A 16835-nucleotide genomic window follows, 5' to 3' on the forward strand; every position below is an offset into this window, starting at 1 on the left:
GTTTTATCATGGAAGGCAAGGAAAACATGGGATGCCGCCTGAAGAAATCCATTTATGGATTAAAGCAAGCCTCTAGACAGTGGTATTTAAAGTTTAAGCAAACGATTAAAAGTTTTGGATTTAAAAAAATATTGAGGATAACTGCATTTATGCAAAATTTAAAAAGGGAAATATATTTTCTTAATCTTGTATGTGGATGACATACTGCTTGCTAGCAGTGATGTTAGTCTACTACAAGAAATAAAGAACTTCTTATCCTCGAATTTTGACATAATAGATCTTGGTGAAGCATCATATGTTTTGGGCATAGAAATTCACCGAGATAGAAACAATGGAGTCTTAGGACTATCGCAGAAAGCATATTTAGAAAAGGTTCTTAAAAAGTATAATATGCATGCAAATAAAGCCACACCTGCTCCTATAGTTAAGGGCGATAGTCTTGGGAAATTCCAATGTCCCAAGAACCAGTACGAGATCGGTCAAATGAAAGGAGTACCATATGCTTCGGCAGTTGGCAGCTTACAGTATGCACAAGTGTGCACTCGCCCTGACTTAGCCTTTATCACCGGGGTACTCGGTAGATATCAAGAGAATCCAGGCATAGAGCACTAGAAGATGATAAAGAAAGCATTGCGTTATGCGCAAGGCACGAAGGACTACATGCTAATATACATGAGAAGTGATTCCCTAGAGATAAAAGGGTATTCAGACGCAGATTTTGCGGGGGACAAAGATGATAGAAAATCCACGTCAGGATACGTATTCACCCTCGCTGGGGGGAGCTATTTCGTGGAAAAGCTCCAAACAGTCGATAGTTGCATCATCCACGATGTATGCAGAATTCATAGCATTGCTTCGAAGCCACGGGGCAGGCGATATGGCTAAAAAAATTTGTACCCGACTTGAAAGTGGTAGATTGTATTCACAAACCACTAAAGATGTACTGTGACAACCAGCCCGCAGTATTCTATGCTCACAACAAGAAGTCGAGTAATGCTGTCAAAACAATAGAGATAAGGTATTATGTTGTGAAAGACAAAATCCAGGATCAAACTATAAGTCTCGAGCATATAAGGACAAAAGATATGCTTGCGAATCCGCTAACGAAAGGCTTACCATCCAATGTGTTCAAGGAACACTTAGCCGGCATGTGTTTAAGGGAAAGCCTTATGATTTTTTGATAGGCCCAAAAGGAACAGAATTTGTTTCTGAACAAAACGTATATTGTAGCTGAATGATTCTATCGGCAATTGAGCTGTGACGATGAAACATGCTCTATGCACCAATATGTGATGAAACAAATAAACTAGGAAGTATAAAGGTTAAAAGTAAAGTTGAGATCAAGAGGGAGAATGTTAGGTTGATCTCTATCCCGTTCGAACCCAGCGGGTTAAACGGGCCGCTGACTCGCACCCTGATCGGGGGCGCCCAACCAAATCATGGTTGGTGGGCCCCTGTGACCCGCGCTATATAACAGAGGTGGGGGCTGGGGCACGACTCACGAGGTTGACCGTGCACCACAACAACACCAACACACCAATCCGATCTAGGGTTGCGCTAGGCCGACGGGAAGCTCCACCACCGTCGCCATCCACTCTCTACCATCACCGGCCATCACACCACCATGGCCGGAGCTGTATCGAGCTCATCCGCACCTGGAGAAGGTAGGTTCACCGGATCTACTAGCCTACTCCGATCCAAATCCTATCAGGAGTTCGGCCGCGCGGTCGACGGGGACGGGGCAAGCTGCGTGGACATGGACGTGGACGGAGTGAGCACGTGAAAATCACGCCGGGGGCACCGACAAGCTGAAGTTATGTGAGCATCTTTGGCAAGCACAATCCTCTAATTAGTGATTTTGGGGAATGCATTGTTTTTTTAGTGGAAACCAAGACATAATATATAGTATTTTTTTAGCAAAACCAAGGCATAGTGTCTACCCGGGTTGGTTTGGGCCGGGCTATGATGCTTTCACGCCGCGTGATGTTTTTCTTTATGGATATGGAAGCATCAAGCAAGTCAGGGTGTCTTTTCTCAACAACAAGGAGGAGAAGAAAGCACTGATGTCTACTCGTCACTAGATTATCTTTGGACTTTCCTAGAAAAGTGAGTATGTATGAGTTGCATTATCATGACCTCATGAATCATGATGCCATTATCGTCTTTTTATTTTTGAAAATTAGGCACGTCTGTCTCAAGCCCCCTGTACTCCAAAGTCGTCCATAACTGAGATATTTGTATTGTGCTTTTTCGAAATTTGTCTAGCATAGCAGTAGTAGTTCGAGGTGCCTTGTTGACAAGAGCAATGGAGTGCTGCGTGTTGAACAAAGTTTCCCCTGATCCGTAACTGTCAACGTCGTTACCAAAAGGCAGCAGTAATGCACAAGACGGTCGAAAATCGCCGGAGGTGAGCTCGGGTGGCGGAGGGAGTGGAGAGGAGAGGAGTGTGGAATGGGTAGGGTTTGGTCCGGCGAACAGATGAGGAGGAATATACGCGAGGTCGGGTGGGCCAGCGTGGTCCGGGTTTGATGTGGCAGACGCGTCCGGGCATCCGTATATCCGTCCCATATTTAGGCTGGATATAAGAGCGCCGGTTAGTCCGGACGTTTGGGACCCGTTTGACGCGTCCATCTGAATCGAAATTTCGTGACCTGTCAATGACTGGGTGGGCCACCCAGACGTATAAGAACGCTTTAGGGCGCCCGACTGTAGACTAAGGCAATCACCAATACGACATTTTTGATCTTACCATCAACATTGATGTCACCAAGTTTGATCACTTCCATCTCTTCCATCTAAAACTATTGACACGCATGTGCATATACGAGGACAGTATATATCGTCTACTCCCTCCTCATAATATAAGAACGTTTTAAACTCTTATATTATGGGACGGAAGAGTAATTTTGTTTTCAATGTTTTCTCCGTGGAGTAGTAGAATACTCCACCAATTGAATCGGCACATGGACGGGAACATCACAATCACATCAAACTTGGCCATCGTGAAGCCCTCTTTCTCATGCCGTTATGCACCGTGAGCACAAATGCTGAATCTATAGTCCCACCAGCGACTCAGCACACGTACACAGCCACCGCCAATTTTCCGGTCCACGGTCCAAAATGCCAAAGACGTGCACCGCCCGGCCGCAGCGGGTAGTACCCGAGCGGCGGGACAGGTGTCCCCGCGCTCCTCTCGTCAGCCGTCCGATCGACGGCCACCTCCACGCCTCGCGGCGCATCGGACGGCTCCCGCGCCCCGCTCCGCTCCGCTCCGCTTTGAGCTCCTGGTGATCTTGTCGCCTACCTCTCACCCACATCCTTATACGGTGCCAGCGCTTGTCGGGCTGTGGGGCTTTGGCTCTGACACATCGGAGCGGCGGGAGCGCGAGCGCGATGGCGGCGGTGGCCGGAGCCGGGAGGGCGAGGGGGGCGAGCCTGGCAGCGGCGGTGCGGGCCGTCGCGGCGACGGCGCGCCCGGCGTCGAGCGCCGCCGCCGCGGCGGGGGTGAGCGTGGCGGCTGTGATCCTCAAGGGGAATGACACGCCATTCGGGTCGGTCGGGTGGTGGGCGTACGCCGGCATCTCCTGCTTCCTGGTGCTCTTCGCCGGGATCATGTCGGGGCTCACCCTCGGGCTCATGTCGCTCGGCCTCGTCGAGCTCGAGATCCTCCAGCGCAGCGGCACCGACTCCGAGAAGGCGCAGGCTGGTCCGATCCGAACCCCTAACCTTTTCCTCGTCCCCCCTCGTTGTGCTCGATCTGTTTTCCGTTTAAGGAGTGATGATTTTACGAGGTAGCGGTACGTTACATTTTGGGGATTGTGGGCATCGTTACTGAATGGTTGAAAATTGTGGTTTATACTACCGTTTATGCTACGAATCGGAAGGATTTAAGGGCTCCGACCATGTCTGCTCATGCGCTAAATCATCTAGTTGTAATTTTTTTGGTTCTGGCAGTTAAAAAATTCGTTACTAATGATGACATGTTTCTAAAAGTGTTGTGGAAGGGAAGTTGGACGAACAAAAAGGTAGTGAGGAATTGAGGAAATGGGAAAAGGGGGTGTGGATGGGATTTGGCTTTTTGCAGGACTCACATCTTACGTGGGCAGATATGAAATGATCAGAGGATACTTTAATCAACTGGGAATTGGAAGTATCATGCAGTAGATATACTATAAATATGTAATCTAGTGCTTCTTTGATCTGTCACATTTGTTTACAGGGGTGTCATGCAACTATGGCTGCTGTAACTTTTGGTGTTTTTGTTTATCCTTCTGATATGCTGTAAATTGACATAATCTGTCACCAGACATTACGGAGCCTCGGACCTTCAGGTGGTAGGAATTTTCACTTAAAACGCCAAAGTGGCGATACTGCCTATCGCGTGTTACTCTTAACTGTCACCTCTTTCAGCAGGTTTTATTTAATGTGTGCCTCTACACTGATGCTACTATCACTTTTCTTCTTTTGAAAATCTGTAATTTAATATTCGGGTTTTGTCACTGTTCGTGTTTTAGTTACTTGTGTGTTTTGTTTGCTGCAGCTACTATCCTTCCAGTTGTTCAAAAGCAGCACCAACTTCTTGTCACCCTGCTACTGTGTAATGCTGTTGCCATGGAGGTACATAATTTGTTGCATTTTTTAATGATTTATCACACTATATTGCACTGTCATCAGTACATTCTGCAAGCATATTGCCTCTCTTCCAAGTTTCTAACTATGATTCTGATGAACATATACTGGTAAACATGTTAAGATATGGTCTAGTGCAGACAAACGAATCGACAGAGAGAACTTCAATACACCACTTTTCTATCTGAACACATAAATGACTTTAAAGACAGAGGTGTTGAGCTGAATAATATTTATGCTACAGATACCTAGTCATTCCGATCTGCAACTTGGGTGCTCATCAGAATCCGCACACCATTTTACTTTAGTTGTACTATTAAAATTGCGGAGAAGAGGCTTTATTTCTATGTTAATGCCTTGAAAAAAGTTTGGATGAGATTGACTGTCGTGCTTATTGCATCCTCTGTAGAATTATTCACGAAGTGGACAGTGCTATCGTATTTTTCATTTGCGATAGGATTGATATGCAACTGTCTATATTTCATTTTACGTGATTTTGCAAATTGGAAGTGCATGCTCCGAGATAAAACACGCGTCAAGTACAATATAACTGGGGTGTTGACTGCTAAGTGGATTCATAATTCATAAGTCATACCATGTTGTCATATGCATCCTTGTCCTAGGTATATTGTTTTTCCAGCTATGCACAAAGGATCTTCTGCATTCATTGTTTCACATTTGCAAAACTTATTATGTAGTTCTTTCTCCTACTCCCTCTCTCTCAGTTTACAAGGCGTGCGCGTACCCCTAGGTCGTCAATTTGATCAACCTAATAGAAGTCATATATTACAAAAAACATACCATTATGAACTTCAGATGTTCTATTTTCAAACTGTATAATTTTTGTGTTATATAGTTTATATTACGGTGATAAAATTGGCAACCTAGGTATACGCGCAGGACTTGCAAACTGAAACGGAGGGAGTAGTATAGTTGACATGCATGTGCACTACTTGTTCCCACCATCCGCTTTATTTCAGAATCATACAGCCATTGGTTAATATTGAATGCATTCTCTGGTACCTTTTGCACACTGCTTTGTTTTAGCCAGTAATTTTTTCATTTGTGCTCGTGGCCTTTGCAGGCTCTTCCTATATTCCTTGACAGGATTTTTCATCCTGTTGTCGCTGTTGTCTTGTCAGTGACATTTGTTCTTGCTTTTGGGGAGGTACTGCTTTCCAAACATTGTTATTATTTCGTGTTATTATTTCCTCTACAATGCCAGGTATGGTCTAATTGATTTCCTATTTTGGCACCAGGTTATACCACAAGCAATCTGTACTAGGTATGGGTTGGCAGTGGGTGCTAACTTTGTATGGCTTGTACGTATCCTCATGATCATGTGCTATCCTATTGCATACCCTATTGGGAAGGTAAAGAAATTTATATGCCCTTTTCAAGTTTGGTGCCCATGAGTTAGTTGCATAGAATCTATGGTTTTGAAATCCCATGAATTAGATTATTACAAGGCATATGCTCAATTTAGTGGCACAATTGATGGGCAGATTGGTATTTGGATTGCACTATCCTAATTGGAGATTCTGATAGTTAATGTGCAAGTTATTTCTAGTTTTTATGCTTTAGCCCTTGTAGCTCTGTATGTTTGAGACACTTATTTTAGGACGGAGGGAGTATTTAGTAGCCCCACAACGATTAATTTTATTAATTATTCCCCGTCATATGTTGAAAGCAGTGCTGCTAGATGTATCGAGAACAGAAGAACAGCTACTAGTGATCGTAAATATGGTTAATAGTTGGAATCCCATCATGCATCTGGCTAAAGAAACTAGTAAAAGCATTGGAATTTAAGGGCTTAGTTTTGGTTCTGTATTAAGTACATTGCAATTGATGGATTCAAAAGGGTACTTTTATTTCGGATTTTTTAGATATTTGTCCAGATTCTGAAGTCCTCATGTGTTCTTGGGATCGATTCGCTGGTCTTATTTCTTTTTTTTTTAAATCGAAAATTGATATTGGTTCTTCATGAGTGACTCTTGTGGAACACCAATGATCTCCTGAGTCTAAGCTGACCACATTGGAACTCACTTATGCGCGGGGATTTTTTTTTTGGTTGCCATTTTTTCCTGATAAGCCTGTCTTGCATAGCACAGTTTATGAAAATGCTAGCAGGCAATATGTCGGTGAGTCAGTAATTGGGTCCAGTTGGAGTCCAAGTTGGGTTCAGATTAGAGTCCAACTACAATTGTAATCAAGCAGTATTTGTAAAGGTGTGAGGGTTCTGGCACTGCTATGGTACAACACACAATTATTGCTATAGACTCCAACAAGCCCTCACGGATTGACCCTTTGGTACATTCCATTGAGGATTTATGTCTGACACATCATATCAGCTTAGAGTAGGTTAATCAATGTCCTTTGTTGTAGTTGTATTGAAGCTTCTATTCACATGAGTAATGCATGATTACCGAATGTATCGTGTAAAGTTCCTGTGAGCATTTAATGCCTTATACTACAATTCAGTCCAGAATTTTGATGCAGTTTTGACATGTTGATGGGATCATGGGAGTTTGATTTCTTGCAGATTTGTATTTTCTTAGCTTTTAGTAAAAACTAACTTGATTACAAATCTACAATAAGTATGCAAATTTTTGAACTGGAAAATAGTATGTGAATTTTGTGTTGTTGTGTTTTATTCTTTTTCTTATGAGTTTGAATTGTAGTTGACCTGATTTTTAAAGGGGTTATTGAAGTATTTGGAACTTTGATGTTATCCCAGCTCCTAGACTGCGCTCTTGGGCATAATGAATCTGCACTCTTTAGGCGAGCTCAACTGAAAGCTCTTGTTTCTATACACAGCAAAGAGGTACATGATATGAACATGTAACTTTTTACGAAGTTCACATTTTCTATCTAAGATTCTCTCATTTAAATGCTTATACCCTGGCAGGCTGGTAAGGGTGGGGAGCTTACCCATGATGAGACTACAATCATAAGTGGAGCTTTGGACTTGACTGAAAAGGTGCACATCATGTTTATAATTTATCTTCTGTTTCTATATGTAATGCGTAAGCATAATCTGAAGGCAACATTGGTAACCAAAATTCAAATAAACTTAGTGCGAAGTTAGATGTTGCTTGACTTACTATTCTCTATGTGTGACTAGAGGCTGCCTTTTTTGGCTTTTGGAGGAGAATAAAAGAAACTGAGCTACGATTCTTGTCTTTAGTCTCTTAACATTTGATGATGTGATTGTATCTCCAATGATCTTGCCTGTACAGGACTTTGATCTATTTCATGCTTTATAGCTCCCTTCGTATTTTGGATAAGTTATTTATGGGCTTGTAGCTTCAGAAAACATGTTACTCTTGAGAAGTATTTTTAATCTTTTTCACAAGCCTTGAGCAATCCTCTGTGTTGTATTCAGAATTAGGTGCCTCATTTTCATTGCAACTCTTTGAAAGAAACAAAGTGAATGATGATTTCGATTTAACAGAACAGTGCTGACAGAGAACGGCTTGATTATACTGAGAATGAGAAAGCGTGAGTTATTTTAACTCATTCGGCAGAAATCTTATTATATCTGTGTGTGCAGACTGCTCAAGAAGCTATGACACCTATCGAATCAACTTTCTCACTAGACGTGGACTCCAAATTGGATTGGTAAAAATAACAGTCCCACTCATTACACTAGAACTTTTGCTCATTTTATCAGTTATTGTTCATGCTATATTTTTATTGTATTCCATTTTGTTATTCTTTGTTTTCCTTGTACTTTCTTGTTTTTGTTGTCCTTTTTGTCGAGTTTTGCCATTGTGTATATAATCTTGGTTTTGGTTATCGGGTGCTGCCATGTGTTCATGATGTGCACGTCAATTCCAATGAACAAAGTTAGTATGACACACATTAGATCCAGATTCACTTAGTGCTCATTTGCTTCACCTGAAAGGTTGCAATAAGCAGTTTACAATATCTGGTTGTCTGTACTGCCCCTCCTATAGTCGTAAGGTTCAAGTCCATCCTATAACTCCTGATTCTTCTATCTATCTGTGGGTCTGAAGTTAGATGACACAATCTTTTGTATTCTGCATAACACGTGTAATTTAGGCTTCATGATGATGCAACTCTACGCCTTCATAATGATAGTTGACTTAGGAATAACAAATTTTGTTTAATCATTAATAAAAATAATGATATGTCCAGAACACTATGTTATGGAATTTTTTTCAGACATACTTATTTTACTTGCAGCAGTTTTTGTAAGGCACATTGCCAATCTTCTTTACTTGCATTTGCAGGGAAGCAATTGGTAAAATTCTTGCCCGGGGCCACAGCCGTGTGCCTGTGTACTCAGGAAACCCTAGAAATGTTATTGGCCTCCTGTTGGTAAGTGCCAATTATACCATGAAGCATTAGAGTGATTTGTCGTGTATGTTCTTCACTAACTCAACCATTTTGAATTTAACTAGGTGAAAAGTCTTCTGACAGTTCGTGCTGAAACAGAGACACCAGTTAGTGCGGTTTCTATTCGAAGGATTCCGAGGTATACACCTTTTGTCTTATATACTTCAGATTTTTTTGGTTTCTGTGTGTGATACAATTGGTCTAGCAGTTGAAGTACAATTGTTCCAGCAGTTTCACCATCTCCTTTGGTGTACGATACCTCTAAGATAATCTGAGAAATCATTGATCAATATTTACCTTTTCAGGGTTCCGGCGGACATGCCTCTGTATGACATATTGAACGAGTTTCAGAAAGGGAGTAGCCATATGGCTGCTGTTGTGAAGGCTAGACCAAAGAATCCTCCAGCCGACACAACTGAACCAAACATGGAACCAGCTGGGGCAACACAGCTGACTGCACCCTTACTATCCAGTGCTGAAGAAAGGGCGGAAAGTGTGGTTGTCGACATTGAAGCACCACATAGCAGGCAGACTAATGGAAACAAACACCACTCTGTGCAGCAAAATGATAAACCATTGAGTGGAGTGGGTCGGTCATCAGAGGACATAGAGGAAGGCGAGGTCATTGGTATCATCACACTTGAAGATGTATTTGAAGAACTCTTGCAGGTAAGCTGTAAGCTGGCTAATTTGTTCTTTGGAATGTATCATTGTTTTGTTTTTCTGCTGTATCGTGGACGGTCGAATATGTGGTTTATTAGTACAAAAAACACAATCTGAATCCAGTATATTGAACGTATGCACCCGAACATTTCATTGTTTTACTCTTGTGTTTTCTGTTGTAGATGTTGTACTGGAAAGCAGGGAGATATAGTATCATGTGACAGTTTTGGTAAATTGTGAGATGATCTAAGAACCATGTCTATTATAATTAATTGATTTTTTAGTCAACACTTGAAGTGCACTTTCATTTTGGCTTGTAACAACCAATCTATGGTATAGCTCTTGTCGTTTTTCCTCAGGAAAACGGATACTATTTTCAAGATGAGTTACATGATTCAGTTTAATCATCTGAAATATTTGATGATTTTGGGAACCTCTTTCAAGTTATCACGGCTTCTGTTTATGTACCTTCTGAACTATTGTATTCGTTGTGTATAGCCAAACACTGACAATCATTTGTATTGGTCCTAGATAATTTATACTGAAACATGGGGATTGGGCAACACAAAGAGTTCCACCTATTGGCAAACAGAGTTTAAGAGTGTCTGAAAGGAAGCATAGAGCATGGATATTTACTTGTATAGTTTGGATCAGGAAAAGACAAAACCAAACAGATTTATTACCTTATCTTCTTGACTCGATATTACGAATAAAGCCTTTATTTGACAAGCGGGAAAGCCCCGGCCTCTGCATCACGATGATGCACACATCCCTATTATTATGAGTTGCTACCCCTAGATGATTATAGAGTATAACAGCACCCACACACCCCACTATTTCAGCTAGAATAAGCACGACCAACACTCAACCATGACCAAACTAAGACTCCCATGGTCAGTCGGGCCAATTCATTTGCCCCGGCTCAAGGGAAAAAACCCTCTAGAGGATTATGATGTCTGTAGACAGTTTTGTCATGCATATACTCTGCCTCTTGACCATCTAACCACCCATTACTTATACGCAGATTGCTTGGTCTGATGAATTGAATCTTATCAAGTTTCTGGAGGTTGCTTCATTCGCTATTTAGGAAAAAAATCCTAGCATTTGTTATTTGAAATCTATCCTAAGACGATAATCATCCCAATTGGAGGCATTCATGCAGTTCGTAATTTTGATTCAAACATCTTTTTAATCTCTCACCGTTTTGAGTTTTCTGATTTTGCAGGAAGAGATAGTGGATGAAACCGATGAATATGTTGATGTTCATAAAAGGTATTGTCTCATCTTTAAAGGAACTGCTTGCTACAAGCTGCATTCTTCAACTTCTGCTGAGTATATTATATGCACAAAAATGAATTATATTCCTTACAGGATCCGGGTAGCTGCTGCTGCTGCCGCGTCATCAGTTGCAAGGGCTCCATCAGTTAGAAGATTAACTGCTCAAAAGGCTTCCGTAAGTGCCATTTTTTACTTACCATGTGCGGAAGTGTTGGTGGGAGTCCTCTCCTCCCTTCTCCATCTACTCTCATTTATATATGAGTACATGTGCCTTTGAACAAATCCTGATACTAGTACATGGTAAAATATTATTACGTGTAGGAAACTGGTTGAAATATGATTATATGTGCACTTCAACAACAGAAGTACTAAAACGGTATACTTATGAAACAAGAGATGACTATAATCTTGGTCTTCTTGTGCAGTTTTTGATCATCTTTTTTTGTACAATATGCACCATCCCCATTCTAAATGGCCTCAGAATTGGTCAAGGGGCTAAAGCAGACAGTTTTGGTTTTTAAGGTCTGTTTCAGACGGTTGTTAAGTTTAGGACCAAAGGTGGAGTTGAGGCGAAGTTCAATGCCCAAAGTGGATCCTTTGTGTTTTCGTTGTTTTCACTTTCGAGTTCAGTTTTCTATAGGCTTCTAGCTAGCATCTGAGTTGTGGCGATTCTTTAGGAGTCTACCTCTACAAAATGCTGCATCTTCCAAAAGCAAATTATAGCATACAAAGTTAAATTTAATATAAATTTCTGTTGGCAATGTTAATCTTCTTCAATTCTTTACCCATATGCTCGTTGGGCATTCTTTTCCTGGTTACACTGATTGTTTGGTGAAAGTTATTTCGTAAGCCTTTGTGATATATGAACTGTTAAGTTGGAGTTGCCAAAATCTGTAGAAGTCAGTCTTACTCGAACTTATATTGTTGCGCATAAAACACATTCTTTGCTAAATAGACTGCAATTTAGTCTTATCTTTATAAAAAATAATATAACCTTTAGTCTTGCTTCTATGATAATTGCTATATTTTTTTTTTGAACCTTCAAAGACAGTAGGAAAGGTTCCTACTGACATTTAACTCATGAATCACAGTTCACAGTTACATGATGGTGTCTCACCCTATTTCATTGCAGGGAGCACAGAGCCGGCAAGGGCAGGCTGGACAGCCTGCTGGAATTTTGAAAAAGCCTGCTACTGAAGGTGATTCAAACCCATCAAAGCAGGTGAACCTTGTCGAACCTCTGCTGGAAAATAGGAGGTAATTGTAGATGCATCGCATAAATAGAGCGACGGGGCGCATGGAAGCATGTTGTGATGTTGCTATATCCAGTGAGAGTAAATACGAGTTTGCTCGCGTAAATTTCAACAGTAGCAATTTGAACCTTGTCATGAATGTCACTATGTCAGCGTTGAGTTTCATCACTGGGACGGTAGCAACTACTGACATTTGGGAATCGTAGACTTGGAACTAGTGCAAATGATAAATTAGATGGTCCCGCAGACTTTCTGAATGTCGAGCACGTGGAATATTATAAGGTGGAATGCCTACACGCTGTGCCTGACTTCAAATTGACTATTGGTGTAGTCAACAAAATCCCGGCTCATGTACGAGCATTTTACAACATTTTGTTAGCATCAGTTTTTTTTTAATGGAGTTTGTTCCGTAAATCTTAAGATGATATGCCGGCTTAGTGTCTTGGAGGTGCTCATAGTGTGTGTGTGCGCGCGTTCATATGGGTGAATGTATGCGCATATTTATAAGCGTTTGCATCTGTATTGTGTTAAAGAAAATGTGGGGTTGAGACGTTGTACTGGAGAAAATATTGCGTGCGATTTTCATGCTTGCTGGAAAATACGAGCGGTCCGAGTGGAAGTGAAGTCCAGACCGACATGGCCTTGCGTATGCCAAGGCTTCCACCACCCCTTTCCGGATAAAACAACGTTTGTCTTCCTACGCTGCATAGGTTACGTGTGCTCTACTCTTCCTATATCTCGATCCTTCCTTCCACTCTGGTCTTTCTAAGAAAAGAATGAACTTGGCTGCCAAGATACCTGCAACTAAAGCGCGTCGGGTTTCCGATCCGACTCGGTTCCGGGCCTCGCCTTACATATACGCTACCATAATCCACGAAACGGGAGCCGAGCAATCGAGCACAAGGATGCGCTGACGAACCCGGCCGGTCGACCCCCAAACCAGCGGCGCCCCCGACGCGCGCGCCTCTGTGCGGAGCAGAGATGACGATGTCTGGGCGGTACGTGGCGGCCACGGGCGCCCTCATGGCGTGCGGCCACTGCGGCGGCCTCCGCCGCGTCAGGATGGAGGGCGAGTTCGTCTCCTGCGACTCGTGCGGCAAGGTCCTGCAGCAGCGGGGCCGGAAGCAGCGCGCCTTGGAGGTGGAGGCTCGGCGGCGGCGGCGCTGGTTGGGGGCCAGGAAGAGACGGGACGGCCGCGCGGCGGCCGGTGGCGGAGGCATGGTCGTCGGAAGGGAGGCATCTGATGCCGAGTCCGACACTGGTTGTGTTTGTTTCGTGGAATCGTCGTCGTAGTGATTGCGTCGTCCTCAACTGATGTTTTAGAGCAGTTCGTGGATTCTGGGGTAGCCAATCTCACTGAACAAGATATCGACGATAAAGCTGGGAAAGTTGCAATTTAGCCTGTTTGTAATATCCTGGCTGAGTTTAATCTTTGGAGGACAGCCAGACAGGTGGGAGTAGATTAGCGTGTGAGTTTTGGTGGGTGCACTGCTGACCTAATCTTTCACTTGTTATAGGCGGGGGCCTCTTGTAAACATCTTTGCTATTTTTTTTTGACAAAAATGATATCTTTGTTATCTATGGTTATTAGGGCATCTTCAACGACAACCCGCAAATTTTCTTCCACATCCGTCCGCGAACTTATTTACACAATCAAACTTATGGGTTATACCCGACTCCTTACCTTCGCCGAGTTCCCAATCTTCAGAGTTGCATTTAATTATTTCAAATAAATCTCATTTGAATTGAATATTCTTCATCATAAAAGAATGAGTACAAGAAATATTGAGCATAGAACGATCATTAGGCTAGTCATAGTGAGGAGTAACTTAGACTAGTAAGATACATATGTTACTAGTGCATGTTACCACCTTCATAGTGGTAAGTGTTATAGGTGTAGTAACATGCATATCTTCATTTATTGCTTTGTAGACTCATTTTGTATTGGAAACCGCTATGTGATGGTAACATATTATGTTACTCTATTTGTCTCTCTCCTCTTTAATTACATGACACGTCATCTTTTTTGCTTATGTGGCATCTATGTTACTACTTATGTTACTCCCACTATGACTAGCCTTATGAGAAAGCCAAGCATAAATTTTTTGAATAATAATTTCTCTTGAGAGCTCATGATTGGGGCATGAATATAACATTGACTTAAGCCTCCCCCAAACTTGAGCGATACTTTCTCCTTCACGAGGCCAAAAATTATATATATAATTTCGATCACGATGAGCCAGATGCATAGGATAAAACTTCTGATGAAATTCCAGTTTCAATCGGTTGTAGTTCCATGATCTAATATCATCACATAGTCTATACCATGTCAATGCCTTTCCCTTCAAAGATAAAGGGAAGATCTTCTTCTTGACAACATCCTCGGGCATACCTGCAAGCTTAAATAATCCACAAACTTCATCCACATAGATTAGGTGCATATCGGGATGTGATGTTCCATCTCCTGTATAGGGATTAGCTAGCAGTTTCTCTATCATACCCGAAGGAATTTCAAAAGTAAATATTTTCAGTAAGTTCAGTAGGTTGAGGAGCAACTCTTTGCACTTCTTGTTGGGGTGAAGATACCCTGAACAAGCCCCTCAAAGGATTATTTTCCATAGTAACAAGTGATAGTAAATTTTAGCACACTATATAAAGGTTTCCTTACCAAATTCCACTTACCAAAGGCGCTTCACTCCCCGGCAACGGCGTCAGAAAAGAGTCTTGATGACCCACAAGTATAGGGGATCTATCGTAGTCCTTTCGGTAAGTAAGAGTGTCGAACCCAACGAGGAGCAGAAGGAAATGACAAGCGGTTTTCAGTAAGGTATTCTCTGCAAGCACTGAAATTATCGGTAACAGATAGTTTTGTGATAAGGTAATTCATAACAGGTAACAAGTAACAAAAGTAACTAATGTAGCGACCACGATCCCAATGGACCGAAGTCTCTGTGCTTAAGTGTCATCCCTGGATCGGTATGCTGACACACACAGTACTCGAGAAATTATAATAGAGTTCAATCACACACTTATTACATCGAGGTCCTCAAAAGAGTATCTATTACACAAAATAGAATGGTTGAAGGCCATCTAAACTAAATAACTGTGGAAGATTCGAAGGTAAATGAGTCCATCAACTCCAACGACATAGTTGAGTGCACGACAACGACCTATCGCACCTTGTTCGTCGTCTGAGAAGTCTGCAACATGAGACGTTGCAGCCATGTAGGTCAACACATTGAATATGCTGGCAGAGTTACACTGTAAAGCAATGAATGCAAGAGACTATATCTACATGCTTGGCTGGTGGAGGCTCTAGGGTTAATGTTTTGCATAAAGCTAATTTTTTCCTACAACAAAGGAATAATTTTTATTCACTACAAGTTATACCAATATTTGAGAAGGTTCCTCCAACTCAAATCCCATCATTAAACAAGTATCATCGTTAAACCCAATTCATTAATTAAAGAGTGATGAGATCAACAATAATATCCACTTCTAGATACTCAAGATGTCCATAATCGGGGACACGGCTAACCATGATTAGTTTATACACTCTGCAGAGGTTGCACACTTTTCCCCACAAGACTCGACCGCATCCATGGTTGGAAGATCGAGACATAGTCTTTCTGAAGCATTAACTCTCTACTCTGGGTAGACCGGTACACCTACTTTCCCCTACATCTGCTAGTCCACCTCTTCAAGAGCTCATACAACTTACTCAAATATGCTAGAGCCCATAATGGCTTGTGGCTGCACACAAAAGTTTCTAGGCATGAAATAACATATGATCCCTTTGAGCCTGGGTGGCGAACCAAGGAAGAATCACACGGGTACTCCGGGATTTCCCAAACGGGATAGCACTGGATTCTCCAGGTGCCCCAACCAATCCACCCAGATGTGTATTAAAGTTGCCACCTTAATATTATCCAAAATTATTAGCCCTCACAACTTCCATGTGTATCACGATCCAATCCCCGTCTACCAGCACAACTAAGCAATAAATGAGCATAACGTATATTCCCAGGGTGATCAAAGGTAATAGGTTCCTACCTCAAGTACTACAAGCAAACCACATGTTCCTAATCCTACTCATGCAAATATTTGAGGGGCAAAACTAATGCATAGTAAAAACTGGGTATAAAAGAGTATGATCAAAGTGTAACTTGCCTTGCTGACGATCGAAAAACTCTAGAGATTTGTAGTAACAAGCTTCGCACTCCAAAAAATCTAGAAAAACAACAACATACATAAGCAATCAATCAAACGAAACAAAAAGAAATCAACAAAAAATCCAAATAAAACTCGAAACAAGCAAAAGCTAAACTAAACAGAAAACAAACTCTAACAACATTATTTTCATGTGGATTTGATCTTAATAGTAGGTATATGTGATTAGCTACGATTTATAAAAAGAATCAACTCAAACGGAGCTACGACACTCAAGATACAAACGAAACAAGATCGAATACTAAACTGAACTAAACTCAAATTTTAAATTGTCAAAATCATGTTCAAGTTGGTTTACTGGAAAGAGGGGATCGATACAAAGATTTAGGCGTTGGTTTCATCTAATTTGGATAAACGAGCTAAAAGTTACGCTAGTTTGAAGATCAGGGGCCAAATCGTGATAAAAGTATACGCGGATAG

At 41.8% G+C, this 16835-nt stretch overlaps 2 protein-coding genes across 3 annotated transcripts; both read left to right on the plus strand.

The window, feature by feature from the left end:
- The first annotated feature begins 3378 nt into the window (after positions 1–3378).
- Positions 3379–12555, plus strand: LOC119342115 (DUF21 domain-containing protein At4g14240-like). Of its 2 annotated transcripts, XM_037613964.1 has the most exons (13): positions 3379–3706; positions 4541–4617; positions 5714–5797; positions 5889–6002; positions 7367–7453; positions 7538–7609; positions 8183–8250; positions 8886–8973; positions 9057–9130; positions 9297–9660; positions 10880–10926; positions 11026–11107; positions 12065–12555. In XM_037613964.1, the coding sequence occupies exons 1-13, from the start codon at positions 3394–3396 to the stop codon at positions 12191–12193; spliced, it is 1599 nt and encodes a 532-aa protein (XP_037469861.1). In that variant the 5' UTR covers positions 3379–3393; the 3' UTR covers positions 12194–12555. The 2 variants fall into 2 exon arrangements, with proteins under 2 accessions (XP_037469861.1, XP_037469853.1); XM_037613956.1 differs by having other exon boundaries at positions 10880–11107.
- Positions 12556–12752: 197 nt separating this feature from the next.
- Positions 12753–13751, plus strand: LOC119342130. The gene has a single exon (XM_037613972.1). The coding sequence runs from the start codon at positions 13167–13169 to the stop codon at positions 13476–13478; it is 312 nt and encodes a 103-aa protein (XP_037469869.1). The 5' UTR covers positions 12753–13166; the 3' UTR covers positions 13479–13751.
- Positions 13752–16835: the final 3084 nt, after the last annotated feature.

The sequence above is a fragment of the Triticum dicoccoides genome, chromosome 1B (assembly GCF_002162155.2).
Source record: "Triticum dicoccoides isolate Atlit2015 ecotype Zavitan chromosome 1B, WEW_v2.0, whole genome shotgun sequence".
Lineage (NCBI taxonomy): Eukaryota > Viridiplantae > Streptophyta > Magnoliopsida > Poales > Poaceae > Triticum > Triticum dicoccoides.